A 17093-nucleotide genomic window follows, 5' to 3' on the forward strand; every position below is an offset into this window, starting at 1 on the left:
CATTCATTCATTCATTCATTCATTTTGTAAGTATCTATCAGGCCTCCACACGTATGTAGCAGGCTCTTGGGTATATGGAACACAAAATTAGACCTGGCTCTTGCCCTCATGGAGACCTGGGTCAAAGAGGGAATGGAAATGGATCAAGGAACCAGACAAAGAAATGGTAAACAACACATGTGATCAGGTCTTTCGGAGAGAGGTGAGGAGAGCAGAAAAGTGTGGGTCATCTGAGGAATGGCCTGGCCAGTGAAGCCAGGGGAGACGCTGACGTGAGGCTGACTGGGGAGGCCCTGTGGCTGGAGGGTTCATGATGAGTCCAAAGGATGGAAAGAACGAGTGTGTGTATGCAGAAGGCTGGAGACGTGAGGCAGGGGTTGATTAGTCCTTGAAGGTGTTGTGAGTCAGAGATTAGGGTCTTTATCCCGAGGGCGATGGGGAGCCACAGCAGGCTTAAGCAGGAGGGTGTCATGATCGGATTTGCATTTGGAGAGGATCCTTCTGAGAAGGCTATTGGAACTGTGTGAAGAAGAGAGGATATGGCCCTGGGTCCAGAGATGGCTGAGGACTAGGGGATTTAACAGAAATTCAGGTCAACAGGGTGACAGAGAGTCAGAAGACCAACACAGTGAAATCACACACCCTTCCCCTTGCACGCGGCTCCTTCGGGGCGGTCTGGCTGAAGCTTCCTGATGCCAAGGCCATCACCAGTGAACTACCTCCTCGTGACGGGGGCAAACCTTTGCTTTTAGGAAGATGCTGCCGTGCCCACCGTGGCCTGGCTTCCAGCCTGCACGCCCCACAGAGCCTGTCTCAGCAGCCGCAGGACACTGGGACCCAGCAACCCTGCCAGCCAGCCAGCAACAAAGACCCCCAGGGAGGAGAAGGCACCGGAAAGACTATTTTTAAAGCTGGGGTCGGGGTGCCCCGCCCATCGGCATCTCTCGTACTAAAAGCTTCAAAGGGCCTCCCCTGACTTTCCAGAGAGGCTGATCATGGAGCACCAGACAGAGCCCTGGTTTTAAGCCCCAGCTTTCCTACTTCTTACCAGTGTGGGCTCGGGCACGTCACTGCCCCCTCTCCGAGCCTCCGTGTTTCATCTGCAAAATGGGAACAACCCACAGGTTGTCAACGGGTCAGAGAGTGAATAAATCAGCCAGCCAGCCCCAAATGCCCACAGTGAGCCTGCCATGGTACCAAATGGTGTGATACAACAGCAACTGAGACATGTCTCAGGGCTAACGGGACACTAACATTAAGTAAGTAATTACCCAGCTCCGCATCTAACCATCCAGCTACCATCGTCCTAACTGTGAGGTAGGCATTTGTGGGTGTACTCGGGGGGAGGACAGGAACTAAGAAGAAGAAATACGGAACTTGAGAACCCTGCATTTGCCCATATATCCGTACATTCATTTATAGTGGGGCTATTATGCACCTGGCTCAGGGGAAACCTGAATCAAGGCAACCCTGGTCCCACCCACCTGCGTGGAGATCAAGTACATAGAGCAGTTTCAACAGGTCAATGTTTCCTTCCTTTTAAAAAAAAACAAACAAACATTTTTTTAATGTGTATTTATTTTTGAGAGAGAGAGACAGAGCATGAGCTGGGTGGGCAGAGAGAGAGGGAGACCCAGAATCCCAAGCAGGTTCCAGGCTCCGAGCCATCAGCACAGACCCCGACGCAGGGCTTGAACTCAGGAACCTCGAGATCATGACCTGAGCTGAAGTCGGACGCTTCACCAACTGAGCCACCCAGGCGCCCCCTTCAACGTTTCCTTCCTATCGCACGGGTTGCGTATTTGAGAACTTACCTGGAGGAGGAGTGGATCAGAGATGGCTCCTCCGAGGGATGGAGAAGGGGCTCCACACACGCGCCCAGCTAGCGCGCCCTGCTCTGTAACAAGGACTGTGCGGATGCACTCGTGGGTGCAGCGTGGGGATGTGAGCGGACCCCCTCCCTGTCCTTATGAAGTTTCCAGTCCAGTTGGAAGAGTGGGGCCAAACAGTGGGTAGCGACAGTTACATCTGCAAAGCAGGTGAGGGGTCCGTGGGGGGGCCCGAGGAGCAGACACACCGTATGAGGACGGAACGAGTTAGTGATCCTCACGAATATAAAGCCACTACTTGGGGCAGGTGGCTGTCTCAGTTGGAAGGGCATGTGACTCTTGACCTTGGAGTCGTGAGTTCGAGCCCCATGTCGGATGCAGAGATTACTGAAATAATAATAATAACAAACTTAAATAAAATGAAATAAAATAAAGCACCTACTCAGTGTCTGAGGGGGAAAAAAAGGATTTGACCAATATTTAGATCAATATTTGGGACCGAAACTTCTGCCTTGGAAATGGCAATGTGGCCCACCTGGCTGGCCTTTCCTCTTTCCTGGATTAATGTAGCGAAAGGGGATTGCAATCCACTCAGGTTTGTCTTCTTTAATGGAAAAAGAAGAAGAATTTCATGCAGTAACAGGGTTAACCCTAAAGTGTTCATGAACATCAGCTGCCTATTTTTAAAACAATGCAGAGAGGTAGACTCTTGCAGAAACACAAAACCTTAAAGCAGCGGTTCTCAGACACCAGATGCATCAGTGAAACACAAATCCCTGGGCCACGGTGTCTGAGAATATGCATTTCTAACAAGTTCCCTGGTGATGTTGCTGCTCTGTTCTGGGGAGCACATGTTGAGAACCATCCCCACAGGGCAACCAGACATACCTTGGGGATTTACTAATAGGGAGGCCTGTTTAAACGGAGTCTCCACGTTCTCAGAAAAGAATACAAGTTTATTTCATTTGGCAAATCGTCTTCCGAGTTTATCCGTCCTGCAACAAATGGCAAGATTTCCTTCTTAAGGCTGAGTAACATTTCACACCTACCACGTTTTCTTTATTCATTCATCTGTCAGTGGGACTGTAGGTTATTTGCACGCGTTTGCTATATTGTAAATAGTGCAAGGAACACCGGACATCTAGGGGGTCCGCCTGCTCCAGCCACCCTTCCCCTCCCCCCATCAGGCTGCAGGGAGGGGGATGGTGGGGCTGGGACCTGGCTGAGAACCTGGGGCAGGATAGTGAGGAGGAGAAGAGGAAAGAAAGGAGAAGCAAAGGCAAGAGGGAGGTGGGGAATGAAGAAAAAGTGGGGCAAAGGGAACTCAGAGCAATAGGAGGAAAGCAAGAAAAAGGGAGAGGAAGGAGAGGGAAGGAGGCGGCAGAGGGAGAGGAAGAGTGAGGCGGGGAGGGGTGTGTGTGTGGGGGGGGGTTAAGAACAGGGAGGCAGGAGGAAGAAGATGCAGGTGAATGAGCGAATCGGTGCGTGAATGTGGCGGAGACACTTCCATCCTTGCGCACCTGGCGAACTCCTACCCGTCCCACAAAGCCCAGGTTAAAAACCTTCTCCCAGGAGTCCTCCCTGACCCCACCTCACGATAGCACAGCCTCCTCTTAGCCCTTGTCACACGTGTTCATTTACTGAGTCCCTGGTGTGTGGCTGGAACTGCCCCCAAATACTTCACACATGGCATCTCACTGAATCCTCACTGCAGCCCTATGAGCGGGCGCTAGTATTTCCCCCATCTCAGGGGCAACTGAGGCCGAGACACACTCCAAGGCTATTCTAAGCCTTATGTCTGAGCGGCAGGACGAAGTTTCGCTAGTTGCTTCCAGTGACAGTGGGTGAGACAGTGATTTGGAAGCACCTTCTCACGCAAAGAATCGGTGCTGAGTTTGTTTCCCCTTCCAGCAAGCTTTAGAAGGAAACAGGGCAGTAAGGCCTGCCGCTGCTCTATCAAGACCTCGCTCTCTGGAGCCTTGGTTTCCCCTCTGTCCCGGGACAGTCTCTGAGGCCCCGCCTACCTCTGGCAGCCGGTGTGACTGACGGGGCTTGGCTCCAATCAGGGCCCGAACAGCGAACCACCGGGCGAGGAGCCCTGAGGATGACGCTCTGCTGACGCCTGGTGGCTGGTTGCGGGAGTGCGCCTAGAGGGCCTCACCTGCGGAGATCTGAGCGAAGGTGGGTCTAGCTATGCATGGAGGCGTTGGGGGGCGGGGAGAGGGCCCCACAGAGCACAGTCCTCAGTTGACAGAGACAGAAGGAGGGAGGCAGATGAAGGGGAGGGATAGGAAAGGAAGGAGATAGAAATAAACAGAGAGAAACAGAGAGACGGAGAGAGATCAAGAAGGAGGCAGAGATACCAGCAAAGATAAAGATGAGTCCTGAGAGAGACAGAAGGAGGTAGAAAGAGATAGAGAGGCAAGAGAACACAAAGAAAAATAAAACAAAAAATAGAGACACAATCGCAGCAATGTGGGGGAAGAGCGACCGCACCGGCCATCTTGCCCAGCCTTGTTCTTTCACTGGGGAGGATGATCATGGGCTGAGAAAGTGTCTCACGCATGGTCATGTGGATCCCAGCTACCTGCTCAGCCTTGCCAAAGCCCATTCTTAGTGTCTTCTTTCCCTTGGTGGAGCATGTTTTGTAAATATGGCCACCGTAATAGATCTCATCCCATGCATTTACCTTCCTCTCGTTGACGGGTGGGGCCTTTGTCTTCTCCCTTCAACCTGGGTCCACGTATGAGACCCCCCCCCCCTTCCAATAGAGTATGGAAGAAGTGATGCCGTGTGACTTCTGAGGCTAAGTTGTACAAATGCCATGAAGCTTCCAGCTTTCTCTCGGAATACTTGCTCCAGAATCCAGCTACCTGCTGGGGGGGTGGGGGTGGGAAACAAGGCAGCTGTATGGAGTGTCCACGTATGGGAGGTGTCTGCCCTGAGAGTCATAGTTGAGGCCCAGACAACAGTCAGCACCAGTGCCCAGCCGTGGGACTCACCCCCACCCTTTGAGCCATCCGAGATGACTCCATTTGGAGCAGAGATGAGCTGTTCCCACTGGGTCCTGCCCAAATTACACATGTGCACAAAACAAATGATTGTGGGAGTTTTACCGCTAAGTTTAGGTCGGTTGGCATGTAGGAACAGACGAATGGAAACCCTTTTGGTGCCACCTACCACGCACATTATCATCATCACCATCACCAACATCATCCAATCTTTCAGGACTTTCTGCTTAGCCAACCTTCAATGTTCCCACACCCTGAAGCGCCCACTGTACCCAGAACACTGGAACATACCATGCTGTTTCTTGCATCCCTGACTTCACCTACTCTGTTCCCTCTGCCACAATTGTTCTCCCCAAGATTCACCTGCAAAATGCTAACTCTTCTTTCAACCTCCCCACTTCTTTGGGAGGTCTAATGCCCCAGAAAGCGCCCCTGCCTTCTCTTGGTGTCCTTGGCCCTTTCTTCTTGCCATCACCGTATTAGTGTCCTAGGGATGTCATCACAAAGTACCCCAAACAGAGTGGTTTAAACAACAGAAATTTATTCTCTTTATGCCGGCAGTCCAAGGTCAAGTGTCAGCAGCATTGGCTCCCCCTGGAGGCATGGGAGGGAGGCTCTGTTCCATGCTTCTCTCTTAGATTCTGGTGGTTTCCACGTGGTCTGGATGTGGCTTGGCTTCTGCAGCATCACCCCAATTTCTGCCTGCATCTCCACACGGTGTTCTCCTTGTATGCACGTGTGTGTTTCTGGCGTCGAATCTCCCCCTTTTCATAAGGACACCCGTTGTATTGGATTAAGGATCCGCCCTATCCACTATGACCTCATTTAAATGACCTCATCTAAATCTTTTTTTTTAATATATGAAATTTATTGTCAAATTGGTTTCCATACAACACCCAGTGCTCATCCCAAAAGGTGCCCTCCTCAATACCCATCACCCACCCTCCCCTCCCTCCCACCCCCCATCAGCCCTCAGTTTGTTCTCATATTTTAAGAGTCTCTTATGCTTTGGCTCTCTCCCACTCTAACCTCTCTTTTTTTTTTTTCCTCTTTCCCCTCCCCCACGGGTTTCTGTTAGGTTTCTCAGGATCCACATAAGAGTGAAACCATATGGTATCTGTCTTTCTCTGTATGGCTTATTTCACTTAGCATCACACTCTCCAGTTCCATCCATGTTGCTACAAAAGGCCAGATTTCATTCTTTCTCATTGCCACATAGTACTCCATTGTGTATATAAACCATGACCTCATCTAAATCTAACTACTCACATCTGTAATGGCCATATTTCCAAATAAGGTCACATCCTGAGATCCTGAGGGGTTAGGACATCACACGTGAATTTTTTTTTGGGGGGGGGCAATTCAACCCATCTTAATCCCTGTGGTTTTATTGCCTGACTATTACAATCTCTCCAGAGTGGGAGCTTCCTGAGAGCAAGGGCTCTGTCTTACTTATCTTGTATCCCCTACGCTGCCCAGTTCCAGGAAGAAAATAGACACTCAAGAAAATGGGTTGATTGAAGAATGAATGAGCAAATGGAAACCAGTAACATCAGCTGAACACTGATTAGTCCCCACCTCCATGGCAATTATTTTATCCAATTTAGCTCATTCAACAAGGTTTTCTATGTTTCCAGACTTTAGGGGATGATTTTACATGGAGGCATACAAGGGCAAGAATATCTAACATATTTCTGAAACAGGCGCCTGGGTGGCTCGGTTGAGCATCCAACTTCGGGCAGGTCATGATCTCATGGCTCGTGGGTTCGAGCCCCACATCAGGCTCTGTGCTGACGGCTCGGAGCCTGCAGCCTGCTTGGGATTCTGTGTCTCCCTCTCTATGCCCCTCCCCTGCTCACATGCGCGCTCTCTCTCTCTCTCTCAAAAATAAATAAACATTAAAAATTTTTAATATTTCTGAATAAGAAGAATGGTCTGAGATGTATGACTACAAAGCAGCAGTTACTGAAACTACAGGAACATACAAATTGACTAAAGGAAGAGAAAAGAGACCCCATTGGGGCACTTGGGTGGTTCAGTTGGTTGAGTGTCCAACTCTTGATTTGGGCTCAGGTCATGATCTCATTGTTCGTGGGATCAAGCCCTGAGTCAGCACAGAACCTGCTTGAGATTCTCTCTCTCCTCTCTCTCTGTCTCTCTCCCTCCCTCCCTCCCTCCCTCCACACCTTCTCAAAGAAAGAAAGAAAGAAAGAGAAAACAAGGAAAAGAAAGAAAGAAAAGGAAAAGGAAGGAAGAAAGAAAGAAAAAGAAAGAAAGAAAACAAGGAAAAGAAAGAAAGAAAAGGAAAAGGAAGGAAGAAAGAAAAAGAAAGAAAGAAAGAAAACAAGGAAAAGAAAGAAAGAAAGAAAACAAGGGAAAGAAAGAAGGAAAGAAAGAAAACAAGGAAAAGAAAGAAGGAAAGAAAGAAAGAAAACAAGGAAAAGAAAGAAAGGGAGAAAGAAGGAAAGAAAGAAAGAAAGAAAAGAAGGGAAAGAAAGGAAGAAGGAAGAAAGAGAAAGAAAGAAAACAAGGAAAAGGAAGGAAGGAAGAAAGAAAGAAAGAAAGAAAGAAAGAAAAGAAGGAAAAGGAAGAAAGAAAAGAAGGGAAAGAAAGAAAGGAAGGAAGAAAGAGAGAGAAAGAAAGAAAAGAAGGAAAAGGAAGGAAGGGAGAGAGAGAGAGAAAGAAAGAAAGAAAACAAGGAAAAGGAAGAAAAGAAAGAAAGAAAGAAAGAAAGAAAGAAAGACAGGGGAGGTCCCATCAATAGACTCCATACACACATGCCAATCAAATATGTGACAAGGTAGTATTTGCTCCACCGTGGGGGGAAATGGACTTCTTAACAAAAATGATTCCAGGACAAAAGGGAGATCCAGAAAGAAATGAGATCCCTACCACATGCCATACACAAAAATCGGCTCCGGAAGGATCGAGAACTTCCATGTGAAAAGCACAACTTGAACACTTTTAGGGAAAAAAAATATCTTGGGAAATACATTTGTGACCTGGGGTGAGAAAGAATTTCTTAAAGAAAACGTAGAAGGTACAAACCTTCTACGGTAAAGGAACAGACAGATGTTGTGCTACATCAAAATTTAAAACCACTTACGTCGAAAGAGACCAAATAGGGGCGCTTGGGGCTCAGTCGGTTAAGTTTCCGACTTCGGCTCAGGTCATGATCTCGCGGTCTGTGAGTTCGAGCCCCGTGTCGGGCTCTGTGCTCACAGTCAGAGCCTGGAGCCTGTTTCAGATTCTGTGTCTCCCTCTCTCTGCCCCTCCCCTGCTCGTGCTCTGTCTGTCTCTCTCTCTCTCAAAAATATAAACACTAAAACAAAAGAGATCAAATACAAAGTGAAGAGAATCTGTGCCCTGGGAACAGACATTTGCACTGCAGGCAGCCAGCAAATGATCCCCGTTTCTACAGAGAGGGCCTGGGTTAGCTCATTTCATCCTCACGGGACCCAGTGAGGGAGGCCCTGTTTCTTCCCCCATTCTTTCCAGGTAGACCCATGGAGGGGCTGAGAGGTAGAGTGACGTGTCTGAGCCCCCGTCACTGGCCGGGGCTCCAGAACAGCCGTTAGAATCCAGACCGAACCATCCAAATAGCGAACAGAGGGACACATGAGCACACATACGCACAAACAGGTAATTACGACCTCTCTCCGGGACCGGGAGGGATTGCTGGGTTGTGGGTCCCTCTGGCGGATGGAAGAAAAGGGCCAGGCTCAAGGGGGATAACACGCTAATGGGGGGATGGCCAGCAGTGGATGCACCTTTAAGGCCTGGAGCCTCCTTCACCTGCACCCCGACCTTGAGGGAACTCAGCAGCCACGCAGGAGGGAGCCAGGAGGTCAGCCGAGCCAGCCGCTCATGCGGCAAAGGTGGTGGAGAACCAGGCGAAGAAGCAGAGGTTCAGAGGGTTTGGACAACACGCCCAAGACCACACAGCGAAGTAGCTGCAGAGTTGTGAGTCTCGGCGAAGGCTCTGCTGTCGTGCCGCAGCCCAGACATTTTCTGGTTCTCTCGGTCTAGGGGTCTCTCGCTCGCTCTCTCTCTCACGCACACAGGCACGCCCGCCCGCCCGCAGCACCCAGCTCCCGCTGGAGACGAAAGGCAATGCAACGCACAAATTGCAAGTCACACTTTATTCACTCGCCAGGGGGTGCGGGGGGATTCTGGGCAGCAGACCTAGCCCCTGGGAAGGAGGAACAGGGGGGCACTAGTTGGAGGGGTGGAAGGCGCCCCGTTGGTGCCACTGCATGTCGCGGATGCGGCGCACGGACTGCACCTGGGGGTGGGGAGCCCCAAAGTCACCGCTGTCCTTGTAGTCTCCCTTCTCCAGCAGGTACTGCAGCCCGCGGTAGCCGGGGTACTGGTAGCCGACCCACCTGCGGGGCGGAGGGGAAGCAGACGAAGAGAGAGAGAAGGAGAGCAGCCTTAGGCCGTGAGGAAGGGTGGGTTTCCCGTTCATTTCACACTTCCTGATTGTCGAGCAGGAACGCCACCCTTCCGGCCTCTGCTTGCTTCCTTCTCTTGGTGGGGAGATCACTATCTCCTAAAGCAACTTTTGGCTGAAGGCCTGCTACTAGGGAAAGGTGACCTCAAGCCCACTTAAGCCTACAAGAACGCAGGTCTCTTAACTGCCTCTGTCCACCCTCATCCCAACCCCATGCCTGGCTGCAAGGCCAAACGAGAGAGGAGGCTAGGTCCCAGGGCCCCTCCATTATCCCTTCATCATTTGAAGTCAGCACCGTTTAGGGGGGATCCTCCACTCTTTTGAGCACCTAATGAAAGTTACAGTTTCTCCCCCCCCCCCCCCGCCCCCACACACAAAATGTCACAAAGCCCTGGCCTACAAGGACCTGCCAGGCCAACCCTTGCGTATACCTGCGGCTCTCCCTCGTGGTCTTGTGCACTATATCTCTGCGCACCCATCACTTTAACCTTTGGAGAGTCCCTCCAACTCACCAGGCTCCTCCAACCCCAGGGCCTTTGCACATGCCCTTCTCTATCTGGAATGTCCTTCCTCTCTTCACACCGCACTTCCTACTCTTTCTTGGGATCTGAGCTCAACAGTCCCTTCTTCAAGGAAGGAGCCCAGATCTGTGTGGATTCTTAAACTGTGAACCGTTGACCCCAACTAGACTGTTAGCTACACAAAGAAAAGGCCAGGTCTCTTGAAGCCGCTCTGACACACGGAGCCCTTAACGCACGCCTGGCACGTGGCAGGACTCCAGCACTTGAGTAACGAGTAAACACACAAACGAAAAGGACTATGAACACAGAGCCGTGCACACCATTTTCGGAGGTTGACGAACCCCAGAAAAGCCAGTCGGTGTTGGGTCAAACCAGCTCTCTTGAGGGGGGCGGGGTAGAAAAAGGTCTTGGCGTGTCTCACTTTCCAATGTCTGTGGTGTCAATACCCCCACCCCGGCTGGTTTCGAGCCACCGATGATTCAGCAACCGGCTCACAGATATTCTGAAACCTTCAGAGTCGGCTCTTGCAAGCTGGAGCCAACCACCTGCAGCACCCCACTGCCTGTAGCCCCTCTGTGAACCCCCAGAGGGTTTAACTTTGCCGGCACGGGCTGGGCTTTCTCCCCCCGTAGCCCTGTTAAGACCACGCAACTCATCCCCACCTCTCCTATACCCCCACCACCATTTACGGTCCTGCTCCTGGGGACTGAGGTTAAGGCCAAGCTTTCTCTCCGCCCCCAGGTAGGGTATTGCCCAAGAGGCAGATCTGGAGGGGACGGCAAGGGCTGAAAGCCAAACGCAAGCTCGCGATCTCCACGCCCATTTTCCAGCAGGAAGACTGAGGTCGCGAGTGTGCAAGATCAGCAGGGTTCGGGGCAGAGCGAGACTCAGGACCCCGGGGTCTGGGCTCCCGGGCGGGGTGAGCAGGGCTGGGTCTGCACTCACGTGCCACTCTGCACGCGCACCGACGACACCTTCTCCTGGTAGCCGTGGGCGTGGAAGCTGGGCACATCATCGTCTATGATTTCCATCTTCTTCCCCGTGAAGTTGGGGTTTTCATAGAGGATGATCTTGTGCTCTTGGCTGTCCTGTTGACAGGGAGTAGGGAGAGTGAGCGCGGGAGGGGGAGCGAGGGAGGGCCTTCCGGCCCCATCCGCGTGCTGCGGTGTTGGGATTAGCACACTCCATCTACAGCCCTCTGCCCAGTACCCCTGCCACCCGAGTGCAATTGTAACTGCAGGTAAACAGTGGCCGTTTGTTGAGGTCCCACAGGCTATTTGCACGCGACACTCTGGAGTCGACACTTTAAGGCACATTCAATTCTGATAGGTCATGTTCCCCCGCCATAGCCTCAGCCTGCTTAAAAAAAAAAAAAAAAAAGGCAGCCACAATCGACACATACAGGGACACAGGCTGGTGGTGCCCCGAAAAGGCACTTGAGATGCTTTGGCTTTCCTTCGTCGCCACATCTCTTCCCATCTTCCTGTTCCTGTGACATTTTCCTTAGTCATCCCCTTTAATCCTTTAAATACTCTTATGCTCTCTGGCAGATGAGAAAACCCGGGGCTCAGAGAGGTAAAGCAGCTTGCCCAAGGTCACACAGCTGGGAGCACCAGAGCCAAGGTAGGAACCCGGGTCCATGGGATGCAATGTTCTCCTACCTTCCATCAAGCTCTGGGGGGAACTAGACTGTGCTGGGGAGGCTTGGGAGTGTAACTGAGCATTGCTGGGCCCGCTGTCCTCCCTAAGAGCTCACATTCTCGTAAAGAATCAGGTTCAGAGATGCACCAGAAGGCCCCACCGGCATGAGTTACAAACAGGAGCTGAACTACCTTTTCCTCCACACCAATCCCAGGATTTCTTTTCATGTTTATGATGGCTACTGTTTATTGCGCAATTGCCCTGTGATGCGTTCCCAACCCCGGAAAGCACCGTCTGTACAGAATAGAATGTGAGCGGCACCCCCGCCGGAGCATTTTGAGGTCTTGTGAATGGAGCCCCCTGGGGTTGTGCAATGTGGCAACTCTCAGGCTGGGCATGTGGGAATCTCAGGGCCGCAGAGCCAAATATCCCCATTTTACAGATGGGAAAACTGAGGCCCAGGGAGGCGAACGGCTTCTAGCAGGTCACACAGCCAGGAAGCGCACCCTGTGCATTAGAAGGGTCACGATGCTGGAGACGAAGGCTCCCTCCTGGTCCCTAAAGCCCTGGCCACAAGCAGCAAAGAGAAGAAGCAGGAAGTGACAGGAGGCTCACCACTTTGATGGGCCTCAGGGAGCTGAGGGAGTCCGTCCTCCGACTGCTGGTCCATGAGTCCCAGCGGGGGTACTCGCCCTTCTCGAACACAAACTGCTCACCCTTGCAGTTGGCTTGTTCGTAGCCCACCCAGCTGCAGTGGAGACAGAGAGAGGGGAGGTCGAGCCACCCCAGGCTTCCTCGGGCAGGACCCTGGCTTAGTCTCTCGAGCCCCCTGGGGCAGGGGGGTGGCTCACAGTTGCTCAGCTCACCCATCAAAATCCAGACACCGCCAGTCCAAGAGCAGAGTCACCTCAGTGATCCAGAACTTAATTTTGAACAGTCAACGGTCATTAATAAAAATACCAAAAGTTAGATTTTGAAAAAGACAGCAGGGGAGTGTAAAGTCTGTTTGAGAAATTCTTCCATCCAAATGTGAAAAAAAATAAGGGCGGGGGGGGGGCAACTGAGAATCAGATGCAGTGCTTAAATGGTCAAAACCTCCCTCGTCCAGGAAGACGCGCTCCTGGGGCGCACAGACGCCCAGAGCGTGTTGGATAAGGGCGACCGGGCAGGGCCATTCTTCTCGCAGATCCTGACTTGAGTAGCATTTGTTGAACTCTGCAGAATCCCCTGAGAACCCTGAGTTGGGATGTGGGTCACGTAGGACCCCCAACCCCTCCAGAATCACTGACCTCTTGGGTCACCAGTGGCCACCCCCGATTCCTGAGGCTTTTGCAGAGAAGGAGTGGTCAACACCCACAGAGAGAGTCCCCTGCAGGCTGTGTTTAGCTCTATGACCTCAGCAGGGCAGAATCAGATCCTACCAGCCCTCCTCTCCGGGGTCAGGGACCCAAGGCTGCCGGCCCCCAAGTGTGCCGGTGAATCTGCTGACATCCAGCGTGGCCAGAATTTGGGAAGGGCACGGTGAAAGCAGAGCTGGGACGTCTAGCTTTAAACCGCCCAGGAGAGTGCAGATGCTCCGGGAGCCACAGACGGGCAGCTGTGCCCATGAGAGAAACTGTGTTTATCTCCCCACCTCGAGGAGGTGCCTGGCCTCCGTGTCAGGATTTGCCTATGAGTTCTTTTCCTTCCCCCTCAGCGTGGTTCCTCTTATCCTACGGAGGAGGAAGCCAAGGCTCAGAGAGGGAAGTTCTTGGTCCAAGGTCACACAGCCTGAAAGTGATCGAGCTGGGATTTGAATCCAGTTCTCTGTGACCCCAAAGCACAAACTCTCTCCATAGGCTGCCCCAAATTTCAGGGTCTAAGAGCACAGTGGGGGAGGGCAGGTCCCCCCAGCTCCATACGCCTCACCCTGGCAGCTCCCACCGGGCGAGCCCCCCTCCCGCACCCCACCCAGGTACGTACGGTCCAGCCTGCACCAGGACGGAGCCTGCCTTCTCCACGCCAGTCTCCTTCAGGTTGGGGCAGGGCCCGCTGAGCTCGTGCGAGTGGCCCTGGAAGTTCTCTTGCTCAAAGATGATGATCTGTGACAGGAGGAGAGGGTGGGACCGGTCACGATGCGGAGGACGGAAGCAGGGCATTGGGGGCGGGGAGGGGGCTCAGGGAGCCTCGAGGGATCCTGACGGGCTCCACTTTCGGGAGTCACAGACCCAACGCGAAAGCCAGACAGTCCTGGCACCTGCCAGCTGTGAGACCTTCCTGAGCCCGTATTTCACCTCGCTGAGCCTCGGCTGCCCCATCTGTAAAATGGGAAGTGACAACGCCTACCTCTCGGGGTTGCTGGAAGGGCTCAGAGAAGCACAACGGTGAGCACGCAGTATCTGCTCTGTGTGGGGGGAGGCAGAACCCTGAGAATGAAGGGACAACCTGCGGATCCCAGGCGGGCAAGTGGCAGAGTGGAAACTGGAGTCCAAGTTTGTCTGGTGCCGTTTCCGTTAAGGGCGGCGCTTTGCGAGCCAACGTGCACACAAGGCACCCGGGACCTTGACAAAACGCGGTTTCCGGGGCAGCACGTCTTGGGGATGAGGCCCCAGATTCTGCATCCCTAACGAGCTCCCAGGAGAGGTAGGGCTGTCTCCTGCTCCTGCTACAGCCGGCACCACCAACACACCTGACCCCGTTTGGCCCCTAAGACCCCGCATACCTGTGCCTTTTCTTTAAGCCCCCACGGGCTCTGCAGGTCTCCTCCCCCGGGACACTTCTTAGGGGGCCTTCCCTCCTTAAGGGGGCTCTCATCAGCCCGGGGAAGGGGGCCAGCAGGCTCCCCATGAGGGAGGCACAATCTCTGCAAGATGAAGGCGCCCCCCCCACCCCGCCACGGCCTCGCAGCCGCCACCTTGCACGATTCCAGAGCGCGTTTGCAGCCACACGTCCCTAGGGAGCGCCCCCCACCCCACCCCGGGTGGAGAGGCGGGCTCAGGGCAGCGGGCTCCTGGGAAGGGCAGCTGCACAATCTACATGGTCAGCACTGGCTGTGTAAACACGTCCCTCTCTCCCAGGCCAGGGATTAGCTAGATAAAGGCAGGGCAGGGAGGCCCGGCGGGGCTCAGAGACAAATTCCATGGGCTCAGTTCGGCCTTTATGGTCACTGACTCGACCACGGAAGGGTCAGGAGACACGGGCTCTGATGTCACCCCTGTTGCGTCTCCAGCTGGGCAACCTCAGCAAGCGACTGGGTTGCTTCGCGCCTCAGCTGGCCCGTCTGTAAAATGGGAGAGGCTGAGCACTCTACAGGGTTACCGAGAAGCAGCAGGAGCAGGGACATTAGGAGCCAACGTATCATCACCCTGGCCTGGGAGACAAGGAGGAGGACCAGGGAGGTCAGCCTCTCCGTGTATTCGAACGTCCCCAGACGGCCCGGAAGCTCAGTATTGTCACCGTGACCGTTCTTGCTATGTATCCACACACGGATGCTGACATTTTACGCAATATCTAATCCTTTAAATGCGCGCTGTCCCGGGGCGCTGGGGTGGCTCAGTCAGTGAAACGTTCGACTTCGGCTCACGTCATGATCTCGCGGATCATGAGTTCGAGCCCTGCGTCGGGGATCCTGTCTCTGTCTCTGTCTCTCTGTCTCTGTCTCTCTCTCTTCCTGCCCCTCCCCTGCTCACACACTCTCTCGCTCAAAAATAAACATTATAAATAAATAAATAAATAAATGCAGGCTAGTGCTGCAGCCATTCATTGGCCACCTAAGTCTGAGGGACGCACTCAGGCCGTCCCAATGAAGACGCACTGTCACAGAAGGTGACACATCAGATTTTGAAGGTTTAGGATAGTCAAGAAAGAGTGCCAAAGGGCTTTCTCATAATTTTTCTATTGATTATACGTTAGGGCCTGTTGCGTTTAATAAAATAGAATACGCAAACTAATTTCTTTGGCTCCTTTGTACCTTCTTACCGTGGCTACAGGAAATGCTAAATGGCATGGGGGCTCGATTTCTATGCCTGTGGGCCAGCGCAGCTCTAAACACCTTGCACAGGCCTTCGTGCTCCTCCTCAGACTCATGCAGCTCGGTCTCACCTCTGGGCCTTTGCGCTCGCTGTGTCCTCTGCCTGGAATGTTCTCCCTGACCCCCGCCCCGACTCACGTGGCCTCCCCTCCCGTGTCGCCTCCTCAGAGAGGCCTCCCTGACCGCCTCAGCTAACACCTCCTTTCCTCATTCATCCCGACTCTCTGAACTCAAGCTTCCCTGGCCAGAGAGGCCACATGTCAGACAAAAGGGCAGTGCCCGGGTGGACCCCTCGCCCAGGGTCCCTGAAGCAGGGGACCATGGGAGGGAGCCCGGCAGAGGCAGTCAGGGGAATGGTGGCTGGTAGAGGTTTGGGTGCAGACTGGGTATGATGAGTCCCCCCTCACTGGACCCTAGGAGGGCGAGAAGGATGAGGGGGCAAAGCAGGCAGTGATAGCTGCTCTTAGCTGGACACCGCAGGCCAGGCCGAGCTGGTGTCCTTTGCCTCTTCACACCCACCTTGCACCGTGATTCCGATTCTCCCCAATTTACAAAGGTGGGAACTGAGGCTCAGAGAGGTCAAGTGACTGGCCCGAGTCACACAGCAGGTCAGGAATCCCACCTCACCTTCGGTTCACAAGCCCCCTCTCGCACGGGACTGTGGGTCCGCCCCAGCTCTGGGGAGCCCCTGTGGGCAATGGGGTACGGGGTATGGGGTGAGGCAGAGAAACGTAAGTCTCCAGAGCTGGAAGCTGGTGTCAGGAATCCTGGCCGGTCGTGGGCTGGTGCAGGGGCCGGGGCCGGGGCGGAGGGGGGCGGAATCACTGCCCCCTTGTGCAAGTGGGGGAGACTGGAGCCCAGAGAGGGTCAGGGGCAGAGAGCGGGAGCTTCGGGAAGGAAGACACCCACTTGGACTCTACAGAAGGGAAACTGAGTCTGGAGGAGGAGTTCTGTGTGCCCCCCACCCTCCCCCGCATCGTACCCACCTTGGGGTTGAGGGGCTGTGGCTTGCCCGCTTGGGTCTGGTGGTCTGAGGCCATGGTGGGTGGTCCTGTGCAGGGAAGACCTGGGAGATACGTGGGAAGCGGCAGTGAGGACCTCTCTGGGCCCTCTGCTTTCTCCCCTGGGTGCCTCGGGGCCCCTCCACTCTGGCCCTCGAGACTTCTGGTATCCCTGTCTCAGGATGTCCCAGAGCAGCAGGGTCCACAAATGGCTGTCTGACTTCCCATCCTTAGCTTCATTTCTTGGTGCCCAGGACTGCTCCGGAGGGGAAATCGAGGTCTGCTAAGAAAGTGGTGATAAACTGGGGCTTCAAGCAGGGTCCCAGGTGGGTCCCCGTCATTCAGCTCTGGACACAGGGAGCCACGCAGAATGCAGCCCCATCCATATCGTGCAGAAAGTTCCCGATCAAAAGCAAAGTGCGGGCCACAAACCCCACTCACAGTCTCCTGTAACCCCAGGCCCTCACCCCGACTTCGTCCTCAAGACCCCCTCTCCCCGGGCACCCACTACCCAGAATGCTCCTCTGCTGCTGACCTTTCCCCACTCCCCATGAGCGCCCATATCTGTGATGGACTCATGCTACGAGAAGGCGAAGAAGTGAGCATAATGGTAGAAACTCAGGCACTG

General features: G+C 53.6%; 1 protein-coding gene across 1 annotated transcript; it reads right to left on the reverse strand.

Annotated features, from left to right (window-relative positions):
• Window positions 1-9056: 9056 nt before the first annotated feature.
• On the reverse strand, window positions 9057-16504 carry CRYBB2 (crystallin beta B2). The gene is made up of 5 exons (XM_007082497.1): window positions 16451-16504; window positions 13418-13536; window positions 12071-12203; window positions 10760-10902; window positions 9057-9225 (listed from the first exon to the last, which is right to left on the reverse strand). The coding sequence occupies exons 1-5, from the start codon at window positions 16502-16504 to the stop codon at window positions 9057-9059; spliced, it is 618 nt and encodes a 205-aa protein (XP_007082559.1).
• Window positions 16505-17093: the final 589 nt, after the last annotated feature.

This window comes from Panthera tigris, chromosome D3 (genome assembly GCF_018350195.1).
Source record: "Panthera tigris isolate Pti1 chromosome D3, P.tigris_Pti1_mat1.1, whole genome shotgun sequence".
NCBI classification, from domain to species: Eukaryota; Metazoa; Chordata; class Mammalia; order Carnivora; family Felidae; genus Panthera; species Panthera tigris.